The sequence below is a fragment of the Pteropus medius genome, unplaced genomic scaffold, assembly GCF_902729225.1.
Source record: "Pteropus medius unplaced genomic scaffold, Ma_sr-lr_union100, whole genome shotgun sequence".
Lineage (NCBI taxonomy): Eukaryota > Metazoa > Chordata > Mammalia > Chiroptera > Pteropodidae > Pteropus > Pteropus medius.
In genome coordinates, this window is record NW_024351546.1 from 419,180 (window position 1) to 445,051 (window position 25,872).

The 25,872-nt window shown below is 37.0% G+C and overlaps 1 protein-coding gene and 1 long non-coding RNA gene across 2 annotated transcripts; one reads left to right on the plus strand and one right to left on the minus strand.

The window, feature by feature from the left end:
- Positions 1–307: 307 nt before the first annotated feature.
- NANP (N-acetylneuraminic acid phosphatase) lies at positions 308–7,528 on the minus strand. The gene is made up of 2 exons (XM_039843553.1): positions 7,375–7,528; positions 308–1,603 (listed from the first exon to the last, which is right to left on the minus strand). The coding sequence occupies exons 1-2, from the start codon at positions 7,519–7,521 to the stop codon at positions 947–949; spliced, it is 804 nt and encodes a 267-aa protein (XP_039699487.1). The 5' UTR covers positions 7,522–7,528; the 3' UTR covers positions 308–946.
- On the plus strand, positions 6,481–23,718 carry LOC120586978 (uncharacterized). The gene is made up of 2 exons (XR_005648842.1): positions 6,481–7,268; positions 23,138–23,718. It is a non-coding gene; the product is annotated as an uncharacterized LOC120586978 (long non-coding RNA).
- The last annotated feature ends 2,154 nt before the right edge of the window (positions 23,719–25,872 follow it).

Sequence of the window (25,872 nt, forward strand, 5' to 3'; positions counted from 1 at the left end):
TTTTCTAATAGTTTTCATAATATGGATGAAACTATTCAGTCAGTAGAGAACAGACGGGGGTGGGGCAGGGAAGGACTCATTAGGCCGCACCAAGACAATTCCTCTCTGATGTATCCACAAAAGGAAAATGACTTTTGATGCCATGTGGCTTGCACTTAACCCCAGCAAGACAGTCTAGTCCCCTCAACTCCGCTGTATAACTGGGGAAAGATAGTAAAAATACTTTCATAAGAGGTAAAGACTAATAGGAAACTAAAAGCTCACTCTGGAAAGATGTGAAAATGTCATGGAAAAGAAGGGCAACATGTTGATTTTTAACAGATTATTTTACTGGAGGAATTTTTTGTCATGTATACATCACAGGAAAATTGAAAGCTCCCTCCCTCCAAAAAAGATCATGAAGAAAAATTAGATTCATAAAAGAAAGTATACATTCAAAGCAAGTAAAAATATGGTGTACAAATTTTTTAAAAATAAAATACACAAGATAATCTATGAAATGCCTTAATTTGCATTACTTAGTACTTATTTGCATGACTTATTTATCAGTTGCTCTGATAAATTTCTATTATATGATTTAGAATGTCAATTTTTTAAAAATATCTATTTTTAAGCCAGAACATAAAACCTGTATTTTGCATCCATGTATAAGCCGTCCTGCTTGATATCTTCTTGGATCCAAGATGCTAAAAGATTTATAAAATAATTTTTAAAAAAACTTCAAGTCACAGATTAACAAATAATATGTCTTCAAATTTTTTGACCATACTACCAAAGCTAACTGTATTAATGTGTTCTGTATTTCCATATATAAATACCAGCCAGTGGTTGGTTGGCTATTAAATAATAAGTAAAATTATTAAATAAGTAAAATTATTCTTAGAACTAGGTCATAGTATAAGAAATGCCTTAACTTTTCTTAGTTCAAATTCTGTAAAATACATAATCATGTCCTTTTATTTGCTTTGCAGTCTATGCTTTGTAACAGAGCAGGTAACTCTAGCACAGAAGAAACTACATAATGTGGCATGGGGGATGACCTCAGTGGCACTATTCCATTTTTATTTATCCAGACTGTTGCTTTCAGCCCTGCATTGAGGCCTCCTTGTATATCTGTTTCTAGTGTGTCACCAACCATCACACAGTCCCCAGGCTGTACTCCGAGGAGATCACAGCAGTAATAAAATATGGAAGGTGCTGGTTTTTCTTCTTTCTGTTCTCCACCTACAACGATAGCATCAAAATAAGACTGACAGGCACAAGCCTCAATCTTTTCCCTCTGGGTCTGTCTGTCTCCATTTGTTAATAAAAGTAGGCAGACCTCCTTTCGAAGTTCAGTGAGCATGGCTTTGACATCTTCTGCTAGTGTCATATGCTGTAAACGTGTAGATTTCCACAGGAAATAACATTCTTCAGCCAATTTCCTATTGGCTGCACCACCCTTTGTTTCCTGGATTGCTTCTTCCCAGTGTGAAGTCCTTAGATCAGTAATGCACGTATTGGAAGGATGAAAACATTCCTTGCTGAGTTTAACTTGAACTTTGTCACAGATGATTTCAGCCTCTTCTTTATAATGGTATTTTGATTTTAAGAGCTTAATCACCTAAATAAAAGAAAACAACTCCATTAACAGACTATGTTTTTAACCATCATACCATGAAAAGATGTGATCCTATAAACCCGGAGCACAGGGATTCTAACTCCATTCCTCTGTCTTAAGGCAGCTCTATTACCACACCATTTCCAGTGGGAGCTGTTCTTATTTTTAAAAAACACCAAAGTGACGATCTCTCAACCTTTCAAGACAACTCATTCATATATATATATATATATTTTTACCAATTTCTATTCTAAAAAGATTCTTCATATATAGCTAATAAAATCCTTCAATTGGCAGCTTAAGTTCACCATCTTTCACTCTGTTCATGAACATAAAAATAAAGCTTGTGTTTATATTTAGTGAAATATTTTAAATTTTTTTCATACAAAATTATTTTATTTTTCAATTACAGTTGACATTCAATATTATATTAGTTTCAGGTATATAGCATAGTGATTAGACATTTATATAATTTACCAAGTGACCCCCTCAATAAGTCCAGTACCCTTCTGGTACCATACATAGTTATTACAATATTATTGATTATATTCTCATTTAAAATTTCTAACAATTATTATTTAGAGTCTTCCCAGAAATAACGCTAGCTCATCTCACCTGTTCTCATCTATATACACTTTATGTTTTGAAGATCATATAAAACAGGATCCAATTCTGTACTTTTAAAAATGTGCATATAGCTCTAATGGAATCAAGCATGTTCTGTGATTTCAGCAGTTTAATGACCCAGTGCTTCTTCCAAACCTAGTTTTCCAGATTAAAAAAAAAAAAAAAGCTTCAAGTAGTTCTGAGTCACTCTTCGCTACCCTGGTTCTGATTCCCTTTCAGAATTAGGCACTCCTCCTAGTGTTCCCACAGCTCTCTATCTTGGCTTTCATTACATTAAGCTCTCACTCATTTGGCCTGTCTTCTAACAGTTACGAAGACCCTACCGTGGTGAGCAATATGCCCAATGCTCACATATGTTATTTCTACATTTCTGACTCTGCAAAAGGAGTTCCCTTTTTGAGATGAGGAAATAGAAGTTCAGAACTGTTAAGTAATTTGCCCGAGCTGGGATTTAAACCCACACTTGCCTACTTCCAAAGCCCGCATGCTTGCTTTCACACTACTGTATTAGGCACCTGGAGACTGGATCCCTTGTTCTCATGACATTATGTATTGGGAAAAATAAGCAGGTATACAACCACCACAAATACTGAGTTGAGTGCTATGCAGTCTTGTGAATAAGAACTGTGGAAATAAAATAGAAAGAACAAGTCATTCCACAGGGTTGTTGAATAAGGCTTGGCAGAGGAAGGATGGGAGGAGGATAAAATCAGTACAGACAAAAGTAACTACATAAACAAAGACATAGAGTTTGGAATTCTGTAAACTGGAAAAAGCAAGAAGCTTAGTTCAGCCAAGATGGAAGTCATGTGAGGCAAGATGCTAAGAGATGAGACTGGAGAGTCTGTTTAGAATCAGTCTGTAGAGGGCCTTGAGTCCCAGGCTGTAGAAGTGTATACCAAATCCCCTTGGTATACACTATTCCTATACATGCCAATGACTTCACACTGTAAGTGTTGGGGCTTCTCTGCCTGAGGGCTCTATTTGGCCATAGGGGCACCCATGCACATAGGCTGGGATGAAATGTTGCCCAGGAATAGGCCTCAGCCAATGAGTGACATTAATTGATGAATAAATATCACAGTTTTCTTGCCTCTTGGGAGGGACAAGTAAAGAATGTTCTGCATACTGTCTCCCAGATTTCCCCAAATGTTCATACCAGTAACCTGTTCATTTAAATAACCTGTATCCACTTCCTTCTCTTCCCGGTCTTATTCCACCATCCTCCTACAGTGCTTCCTGGGATCACCTCCCAAATGAACTACATGCACTTGAAGTCCTTGTCTTAGGGATAACTGGGGCAAGTCAACCATGCCAAGATAATTTTGGATATTTAAGGATGAGTGCAATGCACATAGTTAGGACTAAAATTGTCTGTTATCGAAGCAAAGAGATCAAACAAGTTAAAATATGTTGCCCTAAACTATACAGAGAATAAGTGGTACGCTACTCACATCAGACACTCAATTCACCTACTGAAAAAAAGATAGAGATGAATAGACACATACTTCTTCCTTCAGAGCATAAGAATCACCTACACCAAAAGTAAAGGAAATATTTTTCAGGCTACTTGTGCTCGTTAGAAAATGTAATAATTAAAAGTTTCATTAGTCCAAGAAAATATACCAGCCTTAAGAATTTTAGGTGAAGGCAAACACTGAAAAATTTTGCCTTATAAAGTTAAATTTCAATTAACAAATAAAGCTTTTTCAACCTTCATGTCTATATCACCATCTTTTATAATAATGTCAACTGAATTACTCTTTAGCTATGATTGAAGGTCATTTTAAAGTTTTAGTAACCCTATTAGTACCCAATAAAAAGAAAAAGGTCTCTAGGACTCCACTGTGCTTGAGCTTAAATAGGAGCTGGCTTATAGTAAACAGAGAGCTCCCAATAAAGATCAAATTTTCTGTTATTGTAATTGGCAATTCATTAAGCACATTCTTGGGTCTCTGAAAAGGCAGAATTGGCTCACCTTAAAGGGGAGATTCTTGTAAAGGCACAGTATACCACTCTCAAGGTTCAAAATTTCTTCCTATTACATCCCCTGAATTAACTTTCCCATTTTGTTACATAGTAACTAATTACAGATTCGTGTGGAATAGCAAGTAGCATTTAAATTATATAACACATTTGGGAAAAAGTTTATCAGTTATTCACATATTAATATTAGATAAAACAGAAAAACACCCCAGTTGAATTAGTATATGTTATTATCAGTACAAATTCTCCTAACATTTGTACTGAGAGCATGGGAGTCTTGATTGAATTGGAGGTGGAGGGAAAAGACCTCTAATTTGGAGGTATGATGACATTTTGTGCAAAGGGTAAGGTAGGCTTGAAAAAATTATGAGAAAAATAAGCCCACCAAGTACCTATAGGTGTGAAGAAAGAGGCCCTAAGATAGTGGGGGCTAGGGGATGGGGAATCAATTTGTAGACGTAATACAAACTTGAACTTCATCTACTTCAAAACTCTATTTAAGACTGTGTCTTATAACACAGAAAAAGAAAACTATTCTACTTCCTGCTCCCTGGAGCCAAAATTAAAGTTAATAGCATCACTATTATTGTTTAACTAATTGTGATTTAAGAAGACTTTTTTGAGGGTTAGAACCATATAACACTATGGGTAAGATATGAGTTTGCTGAATTCCAGATAAAACAGTTAAAAATATATGCTCACCAACTATGACTGCCTGTATATAGCCTAACAATTCAAGCAGCACTCCTGTTATTTTTAGTTCAAATCTTTGCTTAATCATCATTCACTGAATGTAGCATAATCTGACCAACCTATTTAAAATTGAGATTTGTCCCCCTCTTCACTTTGCCTAACACACTTAGAAATACATTTGGTGTATTATATTCACTGCCATCCTCACTAGAAAGTAAATTTGCAAATGCAGAAATCTTTTCTGCTTTGTTCACTGAGAAAACCTAAATTTCTGTAGAAGCCTTCCTCCTGTATAATGACACTGAGACAGCCTGTAGAGAATGGAAATAACTTTCTCAGAAGTAAACAAAAATTAAAGTTGATCTATATAGTCAGTGTATGACTCCGCCACAAGCCCAAGGCAATGGCTAGACCTTTCCCCCTTCTTCCTCTTTTCATAATTCATTCAGAGTGATATATAAAGCTGGCATGTTACTTTTAAATAGGCCAACATTTATGGGTGTTGTTATATTTTTATGTGATAAAGCATTCCTTGTGTAGTCAAAAGCACACAGTTCAAAGGAGGTGGCAACAGAATCAAGAGTGGGGATACCTGGATTTTTAACCAGCCATCTAGCATTCATTCAACATTTACTTTATGTCAAATGAAGATGACTGACAGTTCCCTCTTAAGAAGACTACTATTTAGTTGTGGGAGTCTTGAGTTGCAAAAAAGAATTATAATACCTTTGGCAAGTGCATTAAGAGATATCTGAATGAAATACAGTGCTGGTAAACAAGAGGGTGTAAAGACCAAGGAGAAATACAATCTAACATTTGTTTCAGAAATTTTACCATGGCAGGAATATAGACAAGACCACAGCAACAGTCTAGATGAGAGATGAGTCCAGCTTTAACTAAGACAAGGGCTAGGAAGATATGCAGGAGGTGATGACTGGGTAACAGGGCGGATTCGTGAAGTGAACATCAGATTGTGTGTACTTCCCCTGCAAATTTTATAATGAGGATTTGAGGCTTAGAGTGGTTAAGTAACTTGTTCTTGTACTTCCAGCTAGGTACTGGGAGAGCTGTGATTTAAATTCAAATAGCTGATTTTAAAGCTTAATCTCTTGGCCTACAGCATGATTTAGCCTAATTGTGACACACTGGACTTGGCCTGCCAAGAACACACAGGTAAATGTGTACTGTCAGCAGCTGGAGATACTGGAGGCAATACAGCACAGGCTGGTGCCCCTGAGGTCAAGGACAAGGATGTGAAGATGGACAGGCAGTCAAAAATGTGGAATGCCTCAACTAAGTCATTAAAAAACACTTAAAACTTTCACTGATCCTGGCGAGTTGGAAGATGCTTAATGACTTGTCAATTTCATTCTAGTGGCAAAGATGGAAACTACATTGCAATAGATTTAGGAATAAATAGGAAGTAGAGGCATGGAGATAATGGGTATAGATTTCTCTTGAAAAACATGGCTGTCAAGAGAGGCAGGTAACATCTAGCAGAAGAACAAAGATTTAAGGGGGATATCCCTCCTTTTTTTAAAGTATAAGGCAGACCTCATATGCAGGGATGGAATGCACCAAGAAAGAGGATGAAGATCTAGAAAGACAACACCTAACTAAGCATGAAGAGGAGGGGGCACTTGGGGTTGGAAAGATTAGCTTTAGAAAGTGGGTTTTTCATATCTGATAATCCTTGGTTTTCTCCTTAAAGCTGAAGGCAGAGGAGAGAAAGCACAGATACATTAGGGGCTTGAAGAACATAGGAAAGGTCTGATACAGCATATGTGGGTATAGAAAGGAAGAGATGCTAATGCAATGCCTCCTGAAAGGAATGCCCTGTGCAGGACAGACTTTTGAGTATCTCAGAAATCTACTAAGAGTGCCAGGAGGGGAGTTTCTGCAGAGAATACTTCAGGAGTTGATTAAGTCTAGGCTCACCACTGACAGCTGTGGAACTTCTGAGTCTCCTCAAAAACCCACCGAAGAACACGCAGTGGGGAGACAACCCTCCCCCGAGGTCAACCACAGAGAGCCTGGTGCGTGCACTTGTCCTGGCTGATTCAAACCTGTCCTAGCAAAAAGCCAGGTGACTCGCTGCATGATGTAAACGTCTGTATGGTGGCAACTCATACCACTGTGGCACCGTTAATGACATCCTTCCGGGTCCCAAAGCGCCGGAACCAACTTCAAGAACCCAGCTTCCCAGAGCGTGGCAGGCAGGTGACTTAAACTGCCGTGCTGGAGGGAAAGCTGCCTCCCCAACCCAGTCGTCCTTCTTTCCCGCTCCCTCCGGTACAGGGGTCTCAAAAGAAAGGCCAGTGCCCCCGGGGGCCCTGAAGGATCATCTGACTTCCGGCGCCGCGTAAGTGGAGAGGGGAAAGGGCACCAAGAGCACCGGGAGAGCGCGCAATTACGGGTAGGGCACGCTGACTCCGCCCGGAGGAGGGATGGGGATACGCGGAAGTTACCTCCAACATGCCTTTTCTACTCGCCCCGGCAGTGTCGATGAGTGTGTTGTCCAGGTCGAAGAAAACGGCCCTTACATTTAGCCCCATTCTGTCCCGCCTGGCGGCCACGTTCCAACGCCCTGCTGCCCGCCCCCCCCACCCGCGCATGCGTAAGGCAGGCCTACGGGGCAAGGAACACGTGGGCGGAGCTGAGAGTGTCACCTGACTCTTCCACATCCCTAGGAGGAACTCCTGCAAGGTGTCTCAGGACTTGGTTGCAAGTGAAACCGTGTAGCCTGCAAAACCTAAAATATTTATTATCTGGAACTTTATAGAAAAACTTTCTTGGCCCCTGAAGTATACGATTTACAGTTTGGCTGCTGGTGTTCCGTAGAATTAGATTAATTGTCTTCTCTTTGTGTTAATAGATTTTTCTTCCGCAGTTGTGAACTACAGTTACTGTATGTTTGGAGCAGAATCGCTGTTGACCTCTTTGTTATTGTGGAAAATAAACATACCCATTCCTCAAAAACATGACCGTGTGGTTACCCTATTGATGTGCAGGGCTAGTCCATCAATTTTGGTCATTTAGATTAGCAATCAGCCGAAATTATGAGTGCATTAATTACCTTTAGTTGCCTAAAATGTCAGAATAAATTTAGCATAATACTGCTTATGGGCACATAGACTCAGGATTGGAGCAATTTCTTTTCTTTTTTTACATACGTATAGAGTTTATTGACAGGCACAAACCCAAAGTCAGAGGTGGTATAACAGTCTGTGTAATCAATCCTCTTGTCTTAATGGTTTGGGGTGTTTGGTAGGTTTCCCTTTGTGACAAGTAGTCTAATGGCATTCCATGCCTTGTTCAATTTTGCTACTTAAAGGAAGGTGATGGCTAGATAGTATTTTCTGACAACTTTAATTCCTTCTACTTAAATGTTTCAAGGTTTTAGGACGTTGCAGCTAATATTTGTGAACCAATGACTTTTTGCGTAGCATATTAAGGTAGTGAGATGTACAGGCTCCTGATTATAGATGGGCCTTAGACTATTAAGTACAGTACTTAAACTGATCAGGGTGGCAGATTTAACTCAAGTAGCTAGAGGAGGACTTCATATTTGGGCTAAGTAAAAGATTGGTAATTGTGGGACTTGGGCTAGGAACAAATAAAGTAAAATCTAAATGGTAATGCTGTTGCTTCTGCATTGTGCATTGTGCATAATGGCACTGTTCCTGTGCTCTTGCTGCTGCCCAGCATTGATTCTGGCATTTTCTACTTTTCGAAAAGTCTCTCCCAGGCCCTTCTCACCCACTTTCCCTGTACAAGTTTATTAAAACTCTATGACCTCAGAAGAGAGGTTTTCCTTTTGGTTTAAAGTTTTCTCAGAATGAGGCATTGTTAAGTTAATAGGGATAAAATAGTAGCAATCAGAAAAGAGCCTCACAGTCTCCCACTTTATCTACCCAGCTATCATCAGCTGTACCCACACCTCCCTGCCTGATAACCTTAAATAAACCATCTATGCTGCTTTCTGCTCCAGCCCTTTCAGTTCCCTATATCCCCACCCCCACTTAGGGACATCTTTTCAGCAGTTCTTCCTTTCTCTCTTTTGCATTATCAAAATTTTTTCATTTGTTCGTTAACCTAAAAATAAAAAAGGCCTTTCAAAGTGAGAAGCAACAAGCATCTATTTGAGATCAAAGAATAACTATTTGAGATGCACTGATTTAAGCTGAAGCCCCAATAGTGTTCCAATTAGGAGACAATGGGAATGGGTATTTATGAGAAAGGGGAGAACAACTACATCAATAGAAGGGAGACATTTCTATTGGTGCAGGTAATATACTATAGTGATGTTAATGCTAAATGTTTTTAATTTTTAGTCCAGTAGTCAGTCTGATAGTCATAATATCTTCTTTCTTGTTATCTGCAAACAGTTCTTTGGGGTAGAAGGTTGCTTTATGCCCATTCCAAAGGTTATTTTGTCCCTGTTGCAGTTCCTCCGGGATGGCAGCTCTGGTTCCATTTTATTTATTATTTCTTTTTCTCTTTTTTAAAAAAAAAAATAATTAATTTATTTTTTATGGTGACATTGGTTAATAAAATCCAGTAAGTTTCAGCTGTACACTTTAACAGTAAGGCACATATATATTTACACTGTGTGTTCACTGTCTGGCTTATTTCACTTAGCATGATTGTCTCGAAGTCTACCTAGGTTGTTGCAAAATGGCAGTATTTCATCTCTTCTTATGGATGAGTAAGAACATTGTATATATGTACCACAGCTTCTTTAGACAATCATTTATCGTAGGACATTTCGGTTGCTTCCATGTCCTGGCTGTGAGTAAGTCTGCTATGAACATTGGTGTGCAAATATCTTTTCAAATATGGGTTTTCAAGTCTTTGGGGTAAATACTCAGTAGTGCGTTTGCTGAATCATATGGTAGATCAATTCTTAGTTTTTTGAGGAACCTCCATACTGTTTTCCATAGTGGCTGTACCAATTTGCAGTCCCACTAGCAGTGTAGGAGGGTTCCTTTTTCTCTGCATCCTCTCCAATGTTTGTTATTATTTGTCCTGTTGATTATAGCTATTCTAACAGGTGTGAGATGGTATCTTGTTGTGGTTTTGATTTGTATTTCTCTAATAGCTAGCAATGTTGAGCATCTTTTCATATAGTTGGTGGCCATTTGTATGTCCTCTAGGGAGAAGTGTCTGTTCAGGTCCTCTGCCCATTTTTCGATTGGATCATTTGTTTTTTTGTCGTTACTGAGTTGTATGAGTTCTTTGTATATTTTGGATATTAGGCCCTTATTGGAGGTGTTGCTTGCAAATATATTTTCCCATTGAGATGTTTGTCTCTTTATCTTGTTGACAGTTTTTTTTTGCTGTACAGAGCTTTTTAGTTTGATGTTGTCTCATTCTTTATTTTAGCTTTTACTTCCTTTGCCTTTGAGGTCAAATTCATAAAATCCTCTTTAAGTCCAAGGTCCTTGAGTTTAGTTCCTATGTTTTCTACTGTGTTTTCTTATATTCAGGTCTTTAATCCATTTTGAGATAATTTTGGTGTGCGATGATAGACAAAAGTCTAGTTTCCTTCTTCTGCCTGTGGCTTTCCAGTTTTTCTAGCACCATTTATTGAAGAGGCTTTTGTTTCTCCAATGTATGTTTTTGACTTTTTTGTAGAAAATTATTTGCCCATATAAATATGGGTTTACTTCTGGGCTCTCAATTCTGTTCCACTGGTCCATGTGTCTGTTTTGCTGCCAGTACCATGCCATTTTGATTACTGTTGCTTTGTAGTATAATTTGAAGTCGGGCAGAGTGATGCCGCCAGCCTCGTTCTTTTTTCTCAGGATGGCTTTGGCAATTCGGGGTCTTTTGTGCTTCCATAAAAATCTGATGACTTTTTGTTCTATTTATTTAAAAAATGCCAACGGGATTTTGATGGGGATTGCATTAAATTTGTATAATGCTTTAGGTAATAAGGTCATTTAAAAATTAATTAATCAATTATTTTCTGGTGACATTGGTTAATGAAATCCAATAAGTTTCAGCTGCATACTCTAACAGTAAAGCGCGCGCGCGCGCGCACACACACACACACACACACACGCACACTGTGTGATCACCTCCCATAGTTAAATTTCTTTCTGTCACCACATATTTGACCCCCTTTACCCCGTCTACCTACCTCTCCTCCCTCCCCTCTGGTAACCACTCGTCTATAGTCCATGTCCATGAGTCTCTGTTTGTTTGTCTTGTTCATTTGTTGCTTTTAGGTTTATATCCCACATATAGTGATATCATATGTTTTTCAACTTTTTCTGTCTGGCTTATTTTGCTTAGCATGATAGCCATGGTGTCTTGAGATGTCACCCTATATAATCTATAGCCTACATGTTGTTGGGGAATTGGATCTTTAGGGCATTAGCTCCCTGTTCCCTAGATAGGCCAATTCAATATTAAATCATTTTTATATCTATATTGTAAAATTCTGCTACCACATTTTTTTGAGGTAGTGTGTACAGGTAGTTGCAATTAAATATCCAGTTTCCCCTAACACCATTTGTGGAGAAGATCATCCTTTCCTTATTGAATGGTCTTGGCACCTTTGTCATAATCATCTGACCATGATTTCTGGTCTCTCAATTCTATTCCTTTGGTCTAAATGTCTGTCTATATGTCACTACCAAAATGTCTTGATTACTGTACCTTTGTAGCAAGTTTTGATATCAGGAAATGTGAGTCCTCCAGTTTTGTTCTTCCTTTTTAAGATTATTTTGGCTATTTGGTGTGCCTTGAGATTTAAAAAAAATTAAATTTATTGGGGAGACATTGGATAATAAAATTATATCAGTTTCAAGTGTACAATAATACATCATCTGTATATTGCATTGTGTGTTCATGACCCAAAGTCAAATCTCCTTTTGTCACCATATATTTGACCCCCTTTAACCTTATCTATTCCTCGCTTCCCCCTTTCCCTGTGCTAATCACTACACTGTTGTCTGTGTCTATGAGTTTTTGTTTGCCTTATTCATTTGTTGCTTTCAGTTTATACCCACATATGAGTGAAATCATATGGTTCTCAACCTTTTCTGTCTGACTTATTTCATTTGGCATAATTATCTCAAGATCCATCCATATTGTTGCAAACATCAGTATTCATCTTTTCTTATTTTCTGAGTAATATTCCGTTGTATATATGTACTACATATTCTTTATTTAACTGTCTATTGAAGGATAATAGTTCAGTTGTTTCTATGTCTTGGCTATCAGTAATAATGTTGCCACGAACATCAAGGTGCAAATATCTTTATGGATAAATATTTTTAATTTTTTGGGGGGTAAATATCTAGAAGAGGGATTGCTGGGTCATATGGTGATTCTATTCTTATATTTTTGAGGAACCTCCATACTGTTTTCCATAGTTGCTATACTAATTTACATTCCCACCAGTGGCGTATGAGGGTTCCTTTGCCCCCATAACCTCCCCAACACTTGTTATTATTTGTCCAGTTGATAATAGTCATTCCAACAGGTGTGGAGTGGTGTCTCCTTGTGGTTTTGATTTCCATTTCCCTAATAGCTAGTAAAGTTAGGCATCTTTTCATAAGTCTGTTGGCCGTTTGTATGTCTTCTTGGGAGAAGTGTCTGTTTGGCTCCATGCCCATTTTTTAAATGGATTTTTTTTGTTATTGTTGTTGAATTCTATGAGTTCTTTTGAACATTAGCCCCTTATTGGAAGCGTTGTTTGTAAATATCTTCTCCCACTCAACTGGTTGCCTCTTTATCTTGTTGATGGTTTCTTTTGCTATAAAGAAGCTTTTTGGTGTGGTATAGTTCCATTCATTTATTTTCATTTTTACTTCCTTTGCCTTTGAGGCCAAATTCATAAAAGCCTTCCTAAAACTGTGGTCCATGAGTTTAGTACCTATGTCTTCTACACAGTTTATTGTTTCAGGCCTTATATTTAGGTCTTTGATCCATTTTGAGTCAATTTTGGTGTAGGGTGACAGCAGTCTAGTTTTATTTTTTGCATGTGGCTTTCCAATTTTCCCAGCACCATTTATTGAGGAGGCATTCCTTACTCCATTGTATGTTTTTGGCTTCTTTGTCAAAAATCATTTGTCTATTCAGATGTGGATTTATTTCTGAGCTCTCTTTTATGTTTCATTGGTCTGCATGTCTGATTTTCTGCCAATACCATGCTGTTTCGATAATTGTCAATTTGAAATCCTCTGGCTCCCCCGCTCCGCCCCCCAAATTGCTTTGGTTATTTCAGATCTTTTGTGGTTCCATACAAATCTGATGATTCTTTTGGTTCTATTTCTTTGAAAATGCCAATGAGATTTTGATAGAGATTGCATTAAATCTGTATGTTGCTTTAGGTAATATGGTCATTTTAACTCTGTTGATTCTTCCGATCTATAGAATATCTTTCCATTTCTTTATGTTGTCTTAAATTTTTTTCAGCAATATCTGTAGTTTTCAGTGTATAGGTTCTTCATTTCCTTTGTTAAGTTTATTTTTAGGTACTTTATTCTTATGTTACAATTGCAAATAGAATTTTTTTCCATATCCTTTTCTGAAGTCTCATTGTTAGTAACTAGGAACACAATAATTTTCGTGCATTTATTTTGTATCCTACTACTTTACTGTATATGTTTATTGTTTCTAATAGGTTTTTGGTGGAGTCTTACAATTTTCTCTATATAGAATTATGTTATTTTAAAAAAAGTGACAATTTTACTTCTTCATTCTCAATTTGGATGCTTTTTATTTCTTTTTCTCGTCTGATTGCTATGGTTAGGACTTCCAGTACTATATTGAATAACAGTGGTGAGAGTAGGCATCATTGTCTTGTTCCTGGTCTTAGAGGAAAATCTTTCAATTTTTTACCATTGAGTATGATATTAGCTGATGATTAATCATACATCACCTTTATTATGTTGAAGCACTTTCCTTCTATACCTATTTTATTAAGTGTTTTAATCATAAATGGATGTTGTATTTTGTCAAATGGTTTTTCTGCATCTACTGTTGTGATCAATTAATTTTTATCCTTTATTTTGTTAATTGGTCAATTTGCATATGTTGACCCAGACTAGCACCTCTGGACAAACCCCACTCGGTCGTGATGTATTTCTTATTAATGTGTTGTATTTAATTTGCTAGCATTTTGTTTAGATTTTTTTTATCTATATTCATTAGAGTTATTGGTCTGTAATCTTTTTTTTTGTGTTGTCTTTGTCAGGTTTTGATACCAGGGTAATGTTAGCCTCATAAAAGAAGTTAGAAAGTGTTGTCTCGTCTTCATTTTTTTTTTTTTTGGAAGGGTTTGAAGGAAAGAATAGAAATAAATCTTCTTTGAAGTTTTGGTAAATCATCTTTGAATGTTTGGTAAAATTCACTAATGAAGCCATATGGTCCTGAACTTTTACTTTTTGGGAAATTTTAGATGACTATTTTCATTTCCTTTTTATTGATCAATCTATTTAAATTATCCATTTTTTTATGATTCAGTCTAGGAAAGTTATATATTTCTAAGAATTTGTCCATTTTTTCTAGGGTATTGAATTTGGTGGTGTACAGTATTTCATGGTATTCTCATACTCCTTTGTAATTCTGTGGTATTTACTGTAACTTCTTTCATTTCTGATTTTGTTTATTTGAGTCTTTTCTCTTTTTTTCCTAATGAGTCTACCTATAGGTTTGTCAATTTTATTAGTCTTTTCAAAGAACCAGCTCTTTCTTACATTATTTTTTTCTGTTGTCTTTTTGTTTTCTATTTAATTTAATTCTGCTCTAATTTTTATTATTTCCTTTCTTCTATTGACTTTGGGCTTCATTTATTTTTATTTTTCTGGCCTTTAAGGTGAAATGGTTAGTTGTTTATTTAATATTTTTCTTGTTTTTAGAGGTAGGCCTGTAATTATAGAAACTTCCCCTTATTACCACTTTTGCTGTATCCCCAACATTTTGATATATCATATCATCATTCTCATTTGTCTCTATATATCTTTTGATCTGTTCTTTTATTTCTTCTTTGACCCAGTTGTTTAATTTCCAAATATTTGTGGTTTTCCTTACTTTCTTTTTTACAGTTGACTTCCAATTTCAAATCATTTTGGTCAGAGAATATGCTTGGTATGATTTCAATTTTTTAAAATTTGTTGAGGCTAGTTTTGTGTCCCAACATATGGTTTATTCTTGAGAATTGCACTAGAGAAAAATGTATAATCTGGTGTTATAAGATAAAAGGTTCTGCAAATACTGATTATGTCCAATTGGTCTGATGTGTCATTTAAGGCTGATATTTCCTTATTGATTTTCTGTTTAAATAATCTATCCATAACTGTCAATGGGGTTTTTAGGTCCTCTACTATAATTGTCTTTTTGTCAGTTTCCCTCTTTAGTTCTGTTAGTAATTGCTTTATATATTTTGGTTCTCTCAGATTGGGTGCATGTATATTAATTAAGAAGTGTAATGTCTTCTTGATGTATTGTCCTTTTAATTATTATAAAATATCCATATTTGTTTCTTGTTATCTTTTTAATCTTGAATTCTATTTTGTCAGATATAAGTACTGCTACATCCAATTTTCTCTGGATGCCATTCGCATTTTCCACCCTTTCTCTTAGACTTTATGTTTGTCCTTGCAGCTAGTTGTGTCTCTTGAAGGCAGCATATAACCGGGTTTTGTTTTTTGATTCAACCTACTACTCCGTGCCTTTTAAGTCGTGGATTCAGTCCATTTACATTTAGGGTGTTTACTGATACATGATGATTTCCTACAGCCATTTTATCTTTTGTTTTCTGGTAGCTTGGTGTCTCCATTCTTTCTTTGCCCTTGTGTTTCTGTCTATTATTTTAGTTTGGTGGTATTCTTTGATTTTTCCCTCTCATCTCTTTTTATATTATGTGTCTCAATTCTATTTTTTTTGTAGTTATCGTTATGTAAAAGAGTTTATGTAAAAGAAAGTTTTGGATATACAATGGTCCTTTTTGTTCTGATTGTGTCTTATCTTAGGGTGTTGGTTTTGAGATAGTTTGGGGTTAGACATAGGATTCAAGTTAGCTTTGAGGTAAGGATTTGTTTTATATTAGTTTTTGGGTTAGAGTTAGGGAAAGTGGTAGGTATAGAGTGAGGTTTAAGGTTAAGGTTAGGGCTAGGTTTCGAGTTAAAGTTAGGATTAGGTTTAGAGGTAAGTTAGGTTAGGGGTGAATTTATGATTATGGTTAAAATTAGGGTTAAGGTTAAAGACAGCTTTGAAGTTATACTTTGGTATTTAATAAGGATTAGGGTCAGAATCAGGGCTAGATCTATGGTGAAGTCTAAGGTTAGTGTGAGGGCTCGGCTTAGCATAGGAGTTAGGTTGATAGTTAGGGTTAGCATTAAGGTTAGAGTTACATTGATGATTAGGTTATATTTAGGGTTAGGTTTAGGGTGAGCTCTGAAGTAGGGTTTGGCTTCTAATTAGAGACATCGTGAGGGTTGAGCTTAGGGCAAGTCTAGGGTTAATGTTCAAATTATGTTTGACGTTGGTTTAGGAATTGGGTTAGGTTAGTGTTACGGTTAAAGGTAAGGCTTGAGTTCATAATTAGATCCAAGTGAAGTGAGGCTTAAAGTTAGATTGAAGTTTAGGTTTTGGATTTCCAATAGGTTAGGGTTAGGTGTAGGGTTAGTGTTAGATTTAGGTTTGGAGTTAGGGTTAAGATGAGGGTGAGGCTTATGGTTATAGTTAACTCTGCGGTTAACATTTAATGTGAATTGGGGTTAGCATTAGGGCTGGTGTTGTGGCTAGGGTTAGGTTTGAGTTAGTGTAGGGGTTAAAGTAAGGGTTCTATTTTAGCTTAGGTTTAGGGATGAGTTTATGATTACGGTTAAGGTTAGGGTGACATTCGATTAGAGTTCAGGCTTTACATTTTCCTCAAAGTTCTGATAAGGCTCTTCTTGGTTAGGTTTCATGAGCTCAAGACAATCCATTTATTATGTGCATTACTGGTAAGTGTGATATCCATCCTCTGACTAAGTACTGTTTGGAGCGCCATCATGGAGCTCACACAGTGTGTTAGGACTTTTTCAAAAACATCTTTGCAACACGTGGCTCACACACCACATATGTTAGGAAATTCACTTAGTTTCCATTTGCTGAGAGAAAGTGCATGATGACCAAGAGTTTGCCAGTACTCATGTTATATGACATATAAAATACACACTGTACTGAAACATGGTATTGCGTGTATTCCAGAAAGGGTTCTAGGTATATCCAGGAACTCAACTCTCTGTGAATGACTTTAGGCAGGTATCCATTTTGGTCAAATTTGCAAGTTAAGATTCAAGATTTAACTATTCACTGGGCTCAATGTGTAGGGGTTTGAGGAATAAAAGGCCACTAATTTAAAAAGTGTTTATAAGAGACACTTAGAATGATACTGAAAACCAGTCACATCTGAAACTTGGCTGTAGGCATTACAGGATATGTTGAGTATCTATCATTCCAAGAGAGAACCCTGTTGGATACAGTGTGCTCAAGTCGATCACTTTACCTCGTGCAGTATGGGTAAGTGTGATATCCATTTCTTGACTAAGCACTTTTTAGAATGCAGATGTAATGTTCACATTCTATGATTGTACCTCATCAAAAAAAAATCTTTTGGATATGTACATCATAGACTGCATGCATTAGAGAATGCATTTTGTTTTCATGTGCTAAGCTAACAATGATGATGAACAAAGTTTGCAAGTACATCATCTATGCCATATAAATTACATATCATAGCGAAACAAAGATCACATGTACTACACAAAGAGTCTTAGACTGAGTCACCAAAGAAGCACTTTGCACAATGCTTCTAGCAGGTGTCTCACTTGATATGAATTTGCAGCAGGTAAATTTCAATTTGACTTCATCACTTTGCACGATGTGTAGGAGTCCTAAGAGTTAAGGGTCACTGATCTAAAGAATGTTTCCACCTAGCCTCTTAGATTGGCCCTGAAAACAATCACATGAAAATCTGAGCTACAGGTGTAACAGTATATTGGATTCTATCTCTGTTTAAGTGGTGCTCTGAACACAAATTTGATGCTATCTCAGTGTGCTCTTCTCATGTCAGAAAACATCTTTTGTTCACCTCACACACATGAGACCACACACATGAGACAACAAGTTTGGTGTTCATTCGTTGAGAGACAAGTGTGGTGAACAACACTGTTTGGAAGTGACTTATTAGTACATACGGAAAACATCTCTGACAAATTGGTCAGATACCCGTTAAGTTTGTCATTAGTTTTAGAATTAACTTCAAAGCAGGATTGGATAACTTTAGGGTGGGGGATGAATTTGAAGCCGTGGTTAGGATTAGGTGAGGGTTACTTGGCGAGTTTCATATGAGGGCGACAGTGACCATTAAGTTTAGTGTTCAGTTTGAGGTTAGTATTATGTTCTGATTTGGGTTATGGTTATATTTAAAGTTGAGTTTTGAATTAGGGTTAGTGCTGAAAGTAGCTTAGAATCGAGTTTGAGAATAAGGTTTGGCTATGGGCTTAGGTTCAGGCTGAAGGTTAAGGTTGAGATAAATTAGAGGTTTAGGCTTACAGGAAAGGTTCATTTTAGATTTCGGACAGAGGTTAGGGTGGGGCTTAAGGTGTGGGTTGAACTTAGGTTTTGAGCTGGGATTTCAGTTCATTTTAAAGTTAGGGTTATGGTTTCCGATTAGCTTTTGGTATAGCATTAGGGTTAATGGAAGTTCAGGTTCGAGCATGGATTTCAATTAGAGTTTAGGGTTAAACTTAGGGTTAAGGTAAGGCTAAGGGTAGTGTTAAGTGTAAGGTAGTGATAGTGTTAGAATTTAAATTTGGGTTTGGTGTAGAGTTGGGTTTATAAGTAGTGTTTGTTTCAGGGTTAGGAATGGACTTAGCTTTGAGGTTAGGGTTAGGTTTAGTTTAAGAATTGTGTAAGGAATATTGTTAGGATGTATTTAGGGTTAGTTTTAGGGTTTGGTTTTGCATGTTAAATTTAGGGTTAAGGTTAGTGTTCAGTTTCTGGTTATGGTTATGCTTATGGTTGAGATTATGATTGGGGTCAAATCTGCATTCATTTTAGGGTAAGCTTTGAGTTGGTGGTCTGTGTTTAAGTTTTTTGTTTTGGTTAGTATTAAGTTGATGAGTCAATTAAAGGTTTGCGTTAGTTTTTGTGTTACTTTAGATGTTAAGCTTGAGTTAAAAATTAGATTTTATTTGGCCTAAAGTTAGTTTAAGGGCTAGAGTTTGGGTTAGATTTAGGATTAGTTTTAAGTTCAGGTTTAGTTTCAAGTTAGGCTTAGTGTGAAAGTAAGCAATAGAGATTGATGTAGGGTTGAGATAAGGTTGAGTTTATGATATGTGTTTGTCTTAGTGTTAGACTTAGCTTTTGGTTAGGGTTAGAGTTTACATATTTTTTAAACAAACAAACAAACAAACAAATATTTTTATGGTGACATTGGTTAATGAAATTCGATAAGTTTCAGCTGTACATTTTAACAGTAAAGCATATATATATTTACATTTTGTGTTCACTTCCCATAGTTAGATTTCTTTCTGTCATCACCCCTTTTACCCCATCTACCTTTCTCCACCCCCCTCCCCTCTAAGGGTTAGAGTTTAAATCAGGTTAGTGTTGTGTAAAGGATTAGGGTAACTGCTAACTTTAAGGTTCGTGTTAGGTTTCAAGTTAGGATAGGGTTAGTGTTAGAGATGGATTTTTGTTTAGAATTATTGTTTGTGTAAGGGTTAGAGTAAGGGCTAGGGTATGGTTAGGATAGAGTTAAGGTTTAATTTAGAGTTAGCATTTGTGTTGGTGGTGTTAAAGTAAAGGTTAGGGGTGCAGTTAGCTTTGGGATTAGTATTTGGGTTTTAAATTAGTGTTAGAGTTGATTTTATGAATAACATTTGAATTAGAGTTAAATTTGTGGTGAGGGTCTAGGTTTATATTAAAGTTTGGGTTAGGTTTAGATTTAGGGTTAAAATTAGGATTAGGGTTATCCTTAGGTACTGAATTAGGGTTAGTGTTATGGATAGAATACGGATTAGGGTTGAGGTGAATGTTGAGTTTATGGTTAGGGTTAATGTTAGGGTTAGATTTAGATTAGAGTCAGTATTATAACTAGGAATGGAGTTAGAGTTAGGGTTAGATTTGTGTTTATGATTAAGGTTAGTGTTAGATTTAGCTCTGAGGCTAGGCCTTATAAATTAGGGTGGCATTTCATGTTAGAGTCAGGGTAAGGGCTAGAGTTTGCTTCGGGTTAGGGTTAAGTTAGGGTTAAGTTGAACAATAGGTTTAGGGATAAGGCTAGTTTTTGAGTTAATTTTGAGATTAAGGTTTGCGTTTAAACTATGATTGAGATTACAATTAAAATTAGGGTAAGGGGTAGGAGAAAGGTTAGGGTTAGTTTAGAGATTAGGTTAACGTTAAGGTCAGGCGTATGGTTCAGATTAGATTTCGGGTCAGTTTTAGGTTTAGGGTTAGTCTTAGTATTAGGGATGAGTTCTGAATTAGTTTTAGGGTTAGGGTTAAGTTTTGAGTAATATTTAGGGTTAGAGTTAGAGATAGTGTTGAGTTTATGATTTGAGTTTGTTTTAGCATTAGAATTAGGTTTCAGGTAAGATTTAGATTAGGATTATGGTAAGTGCTAGGGTCAGGTTTAATGTTAGTTTTAAGGTTAGGGTTAGGTTTTGGGTTATGATTTAGGGTTAGAGTTATAATTAGAGTTAGTTTTGAGTTTAGGTTTAGGTCTAAAGTAAGGTTATGGTTAGGGTTAAGGTAAGGGGTGGTTGTGAGATTAGGCTTAGATTGAGGGTTAGGGTTAACTTTTGAGATAAGATTAGTGCTAGCTTTTAGGTTGGTCTTTGAGATATAATTATGGTTAGGGTTCAATTTAGGGTAGCAAAATGGCTAGAGGATTAGATTTTTCAATATATTTATGGTTTTGTGTTAGGGTTATGGTTAAGTTTAAATTCAGCTTTGTGGTCAGGTTTTGGTTTAAACTAAGGTTAGTGTTAGTGTTAGGGTTATGGTTAATTCTAGATTTAGGTTTTAAGTTCAGGGTAGGGCTTAGTGTGAAAATTTGTTTTGAGTTTGTGTTGAGGTTATGGTTAGAGTAAGGGGCAAGTTTAGTGTTGAGCTGATAATTGGGGTTAGCGTTAGAATTAGAGTTAGATGTTCTTAGAGGTAAGACTTTGGGTTTAAACTAGGCTTAGTGATCTGTTTGGCATTAGAGTAAGGCATGGGATTCCGATTAAGTTTAGGGTTAAGTTTGGGTTTAGGGTTGTGTTCTGAGTTCATTTTAGGGTGAGGTAGGGCTAAGTTTTGAGTTAAGTTGAGGGTCAGGGTCAGGGTTAAAGCTACGGTTAGTGTTGGGGTTATGGTTAGCATTGAGGGTAAAGTTTGGGTTTGAATAATGCTTAAGTTTAGGTTTAGTGTTAGATTTAGGGTTAAGGTTTGGTTAGGGTCAAATTTCAAGGTTGCATTATGATTAGGGTTAAGGCCAGAGTTAGTGTAAAAGCTGACGTTCAACTTAGGTTTAGTATTATGATTTGGGTTAATGTTAGATATTGAGTTAAAATTAGGGTTAGGGTTAGGTTTAGAGTTAATCTTACTCATGAGGGTTAGTGTTGAGTTAATAATTAGGCATAGAGTTTGGGTTAAGATTAGCGTTACTGTTAAGGTTAGCATTATGGTCAGGCATAGCTTTAAATTAGGTTTAAGGTTAGTGTAAAATAGAGGATTAGTTGGATTTGTAGTCAGGGTTAGGGTAGGGATAGAAGTAGGATCAGAGTTAAGGTTCAGGTTAGGTTTAGGTTTCAGTTCAGGATTAGGTTTAGAGTTAGGGTTATGGTTAGGGCCAGGGTTACGTTTCTGTTCGATTTTATGACGAAGGTTAGGGTTAGGGTGAGATTTAACTTTGAGTTTAAGGTTTGTGTTTTAATTATGTTTAGGTTTCAGGTTAGGTTTTGAGTTAGGGCTGCAGTTAGATTTAGAGTGAGATCTAGGGTTAAAGTCATATGAAGGGTCAAGAATAGGTTTTGAGTTAGTGTTGAGGTTAGGTTTATATTTAGTGTTGAATTTAGGTTTGAGATTAAAGTTTGGGTTCAAAGTAGGATTAAATTTAGAGTTAGATTTCTGCCAAGGGTTGAGGTTTAGTTTAATTTAAATGTTAGGTAAGTATTAGGGTTAGGGATAGTGTTCGAGTTAGGTTTAGGGTTATGCTTAGGGTTAGGTTTAAGGTTAGTGCTAAGTTTTGAGATATGGCTGTTTTAAAGGTTAGAGTGAGGCTTCACGATAGGGTTTGGGTTCCGTTGAGTTTGTGACTAGGGTTAGGGTTAAGATTAAGCTTAGAATTAGTTATGGGATTTGAATATAGATTTAAATTAGAGTTACATTTAGGTTCAGGCAGATTTTGAGTTAAGTTTAAGTGTTAGGTTTAGTGTTAGTGTTAGTTTAGGGTTACATTTAAGGTTGTGTGTATAATTAAGATTTAGGTTAGACACGGTTTAAGTTTGGGTTTAGTGTTAAGGTAAAAGCTAGGGTCAGGTTTAGGTTTAATGAGAGTTTCAAGATGAGAGTTAGGGGTAGGGTTAGGCTTGAGTTTATAGTTATTTAAGGCTAGGATTAGGATTAGGTTTATGATTAGAATTAGCTTCCAGGTTAGGGTTTGGTATTAAATTAGTGTTAGAGTTATAAGGATTATGGTAAGGGCTAGGGTTAGAGTTATATTTGGGCTCCATTTAGTGTTTGATTTAGGGTTAGTGTTAGATTAAGGTTAAAGTCAGGGTTAGGGTAAGGGCAAAGATTAGGCTCAGGTTTAAGGTGCTTCAGCAATGTCTTCTGATAAAAAACCTGACATAGCTCATGCCTTCCCCACCTAAGAGTTATAGCTAAGTTTTTTCCCATACCCACATTAAGACCTTCCCCCATCTAAGTGAGAGGTTAATATTACCATACATCTCCTCTATAGCCCACATTACCTCATATATATCAGTTTGTTAACATACAGTTGGGATTCAGAGGGGCACAATTTTGATACATCTTGCAGACTATTGAGATCCTTCTCTTGAGCCTTACTTTGTAATCTGGCCCTACTGTTGGAAGAGGCCAACTGCATTGCTGAATGTCTGCGAGACTCTCTTCCTTGAGCCTTTCTGGAACCTGTAGACTGCTCTCAAATTCAAGAAGGTATAAGACTTTAAGAAAATTTTATTTCAATCATTCACCCGGCTTTGTGTTGTCTTTCAGGAAAATCCTGGCTTTCCTATTGATGCTGAGACAACATAATCTGCCTTCAATTCAGTTGTTTAAAATGGATTAGAGAGATAACTGTCTGCTCAAACTAAAAAGAACTGAAAGAGACTGGGAAGTTCTTCCCACTGCTCAACATGTGGCCCATGTGATTACCTACGCCAAACTTTTGATGGAGCTAAAGAAAAGAAAGCAAATCATGTCATGAATCTACAGTTCTAATTATTGAAAACAAAGGCTGGTTGTAAAGTTAAACCCAAACCTGAAATGATTCCTCATTGCTGTAAATAACCTGGTCAACTGAAAATGCACTGCTCAAAATTCAAAACTAGAGTAAGACACACTACCCCCATTGGTTCTAAAGTGCCCAGAGATGAAATCTGATGGGGTTCTGAGAAGACAAATAGGCTCCTTCCCCTCTTCACTCTGAATATTTTAAGAGATACATCAGTTCATAATAACAGTGACTTATATCCTGTTCTAGTTGACACCAGTGCCACATTTTCCACCTCAAACCCTACTCAGATCCAGCAGCCCCTTTCTCAGTGTACTAAAATAATTGAAGTCATAGAAATTAAGAATGTCTCACAAACATTATTTTTTTCCCCAAACCTATAACTTTTTCTTTGGGACCATTAATAGACATTCCCTGTTTCCTAGTCAGTGCATTGGCCCTCCTTTATATAATAGGTCAATACCTTCTATGAAAACATAAAACCTCAGTAAGTTTTTCTCCTCGGGGGGAAATATCTTTAACATTGGGTTATAGTTCCTCAAATGGGAGCTCAAATGAAATTAGCAGAGAACACGAAGGACATGGTTAAGAGAATGTTACCTTTATTCTTTTCCTTAAGCTTAACCCAACCTCTTTGCACAGCAGTTAGGAACCAGGTCAGGCACCAATACTGGCCAGAACCAGTGGAATATATATATTCAGCTGTAAGACCCATCTTCAGGGGCCTGTGTAGTGGTAGCGGGCAGTTGCAGGCACACATAGTATTGGAGAGCAGAGATAGCAGCAAGGGCAGGGCCAACAGGTGGTCAGTGTACATACTTGTGGCTTCAGGGTTTTCCCATAGGTGTGTGTGTGTGGCACTGGAGGCCTGTGAAAACATTTGGGCTGGGGGCATGTAGTTGCATAGCTGAATGGGTAGCTGCAGGTGAACTTAATAGTGCAGGCAACTGACAAGAGACAGAGCTGGGCATGCAAATCCCTGTGAAGTGGTTAGCTGTTGACTGGTTACTGTGTGGCTGTAGTTTCCACATTGCAGACAGCAGTGGAGACTGGTGATGTGGTTCAGCCTGGGGATGTGCAGATACACAGCTGGAGGGGCTAGTTGCTTGTATCAGATTAGTCACAAAAACCCCAGACTGAAAATAACCTCAATTTTATCAAAGTAAAGAAATAAACAATTTCTAATATATCTGTACAATAAAATACTACTTAGAAAAAAAAAACTATTGCTACAGGCAAACACATGGATAAATCTCAAAAAATTTCTGCTGAGTGAAAGAAGCCAGATTAACAAGAGAAATTCATATTGTATGATTTCATTTATATAAAATTCTAGATAATGCAAATTAATCCCTAGTGACAGAAATTAGACAAGAGTGTTTTCTCGGGGGTGGGAGGCATAGAAAGGCAACCGGGTGAACTTCTAGGGTACAAAAACACTCTAGGGAGTGAGTGTTATGTTCATTATAGTGATAGTGATGATGGTTTTAAGGGAGTGTGAGAATGTCAAAGCTTATGAAAGTGTGGTGTATTAAATATATGCAATTTATTATATTTTGATTATACATAAATGGGGTTGTTTGAAGAGAAGAAGAGGAGGGTGCAAAGATTAATAGTGTCAAACCATGCTAACTGATAAGGGAAGAAGAGGATTTGATCACATAGAGTTGTGTTAGGCTATAAAGAGGACCTTTCATCAAGAGATAGACTCTTCTCAACATCTGGAATCTGGGCTGACCATGTGATTTGGTTCTACCAACAAAATGTGGCATACTCTACAATTTCTGAGCCTCATCCTCAAGGAACCTTGCAAGTTCTTCTCTTGTTCTTTTAAGTGCTGCTGCTATGTGAACAAGTCCAGGTTATTCTGCTGGAGAGGAGGCATGGGGCAAAAATGAGGTATGCGTGCTGCTAGCCTGACACGCGATTGAGCACCTGAGGTCCAGGTCACCCACCCTTGACGGCAGACACAAGAGTGGGGAAGGAGAGACCCACAGAAGAACTGCACAGCTGAGCCCAGATCACATAGCTGAACTCCAGAAGTTTGAAATAATAAAGAATTGATCCTAATTTTGAAGCGGTTTGTTACACAGCAAAAGCTGAATGATACAAGAGGTATTTGAACCTTAGAAAGAGCATTTACGCTCAAGTGGTTGTAGGGTATTCAAGCATGTTAAGGAAAGAGAGGGAGATACCAAGAATATGTTCAAAAGATTCTGTCAAGAACGTTTTCCATGAAAAGTGGTATAAAAAGGTTATGATGACACAAGGTAAGTAAATGTTGAGTCAAAAACAGAGTTATTTTTAGTTGCAATACTCTAAACTAAGCTAATGTAATTATTAAGGATTGGTGGCAGAATCATCAATGGGCAGGCAAAGACCATCAGGCTGAGGGCTAAGGGGTTTCATATTGTGGAAGGGATAAATAAACTTGTAATTTCTGAAACAAAGTAAAACATGAAACCCATTGCAAACCATGAAACTCTCTGAGGATATT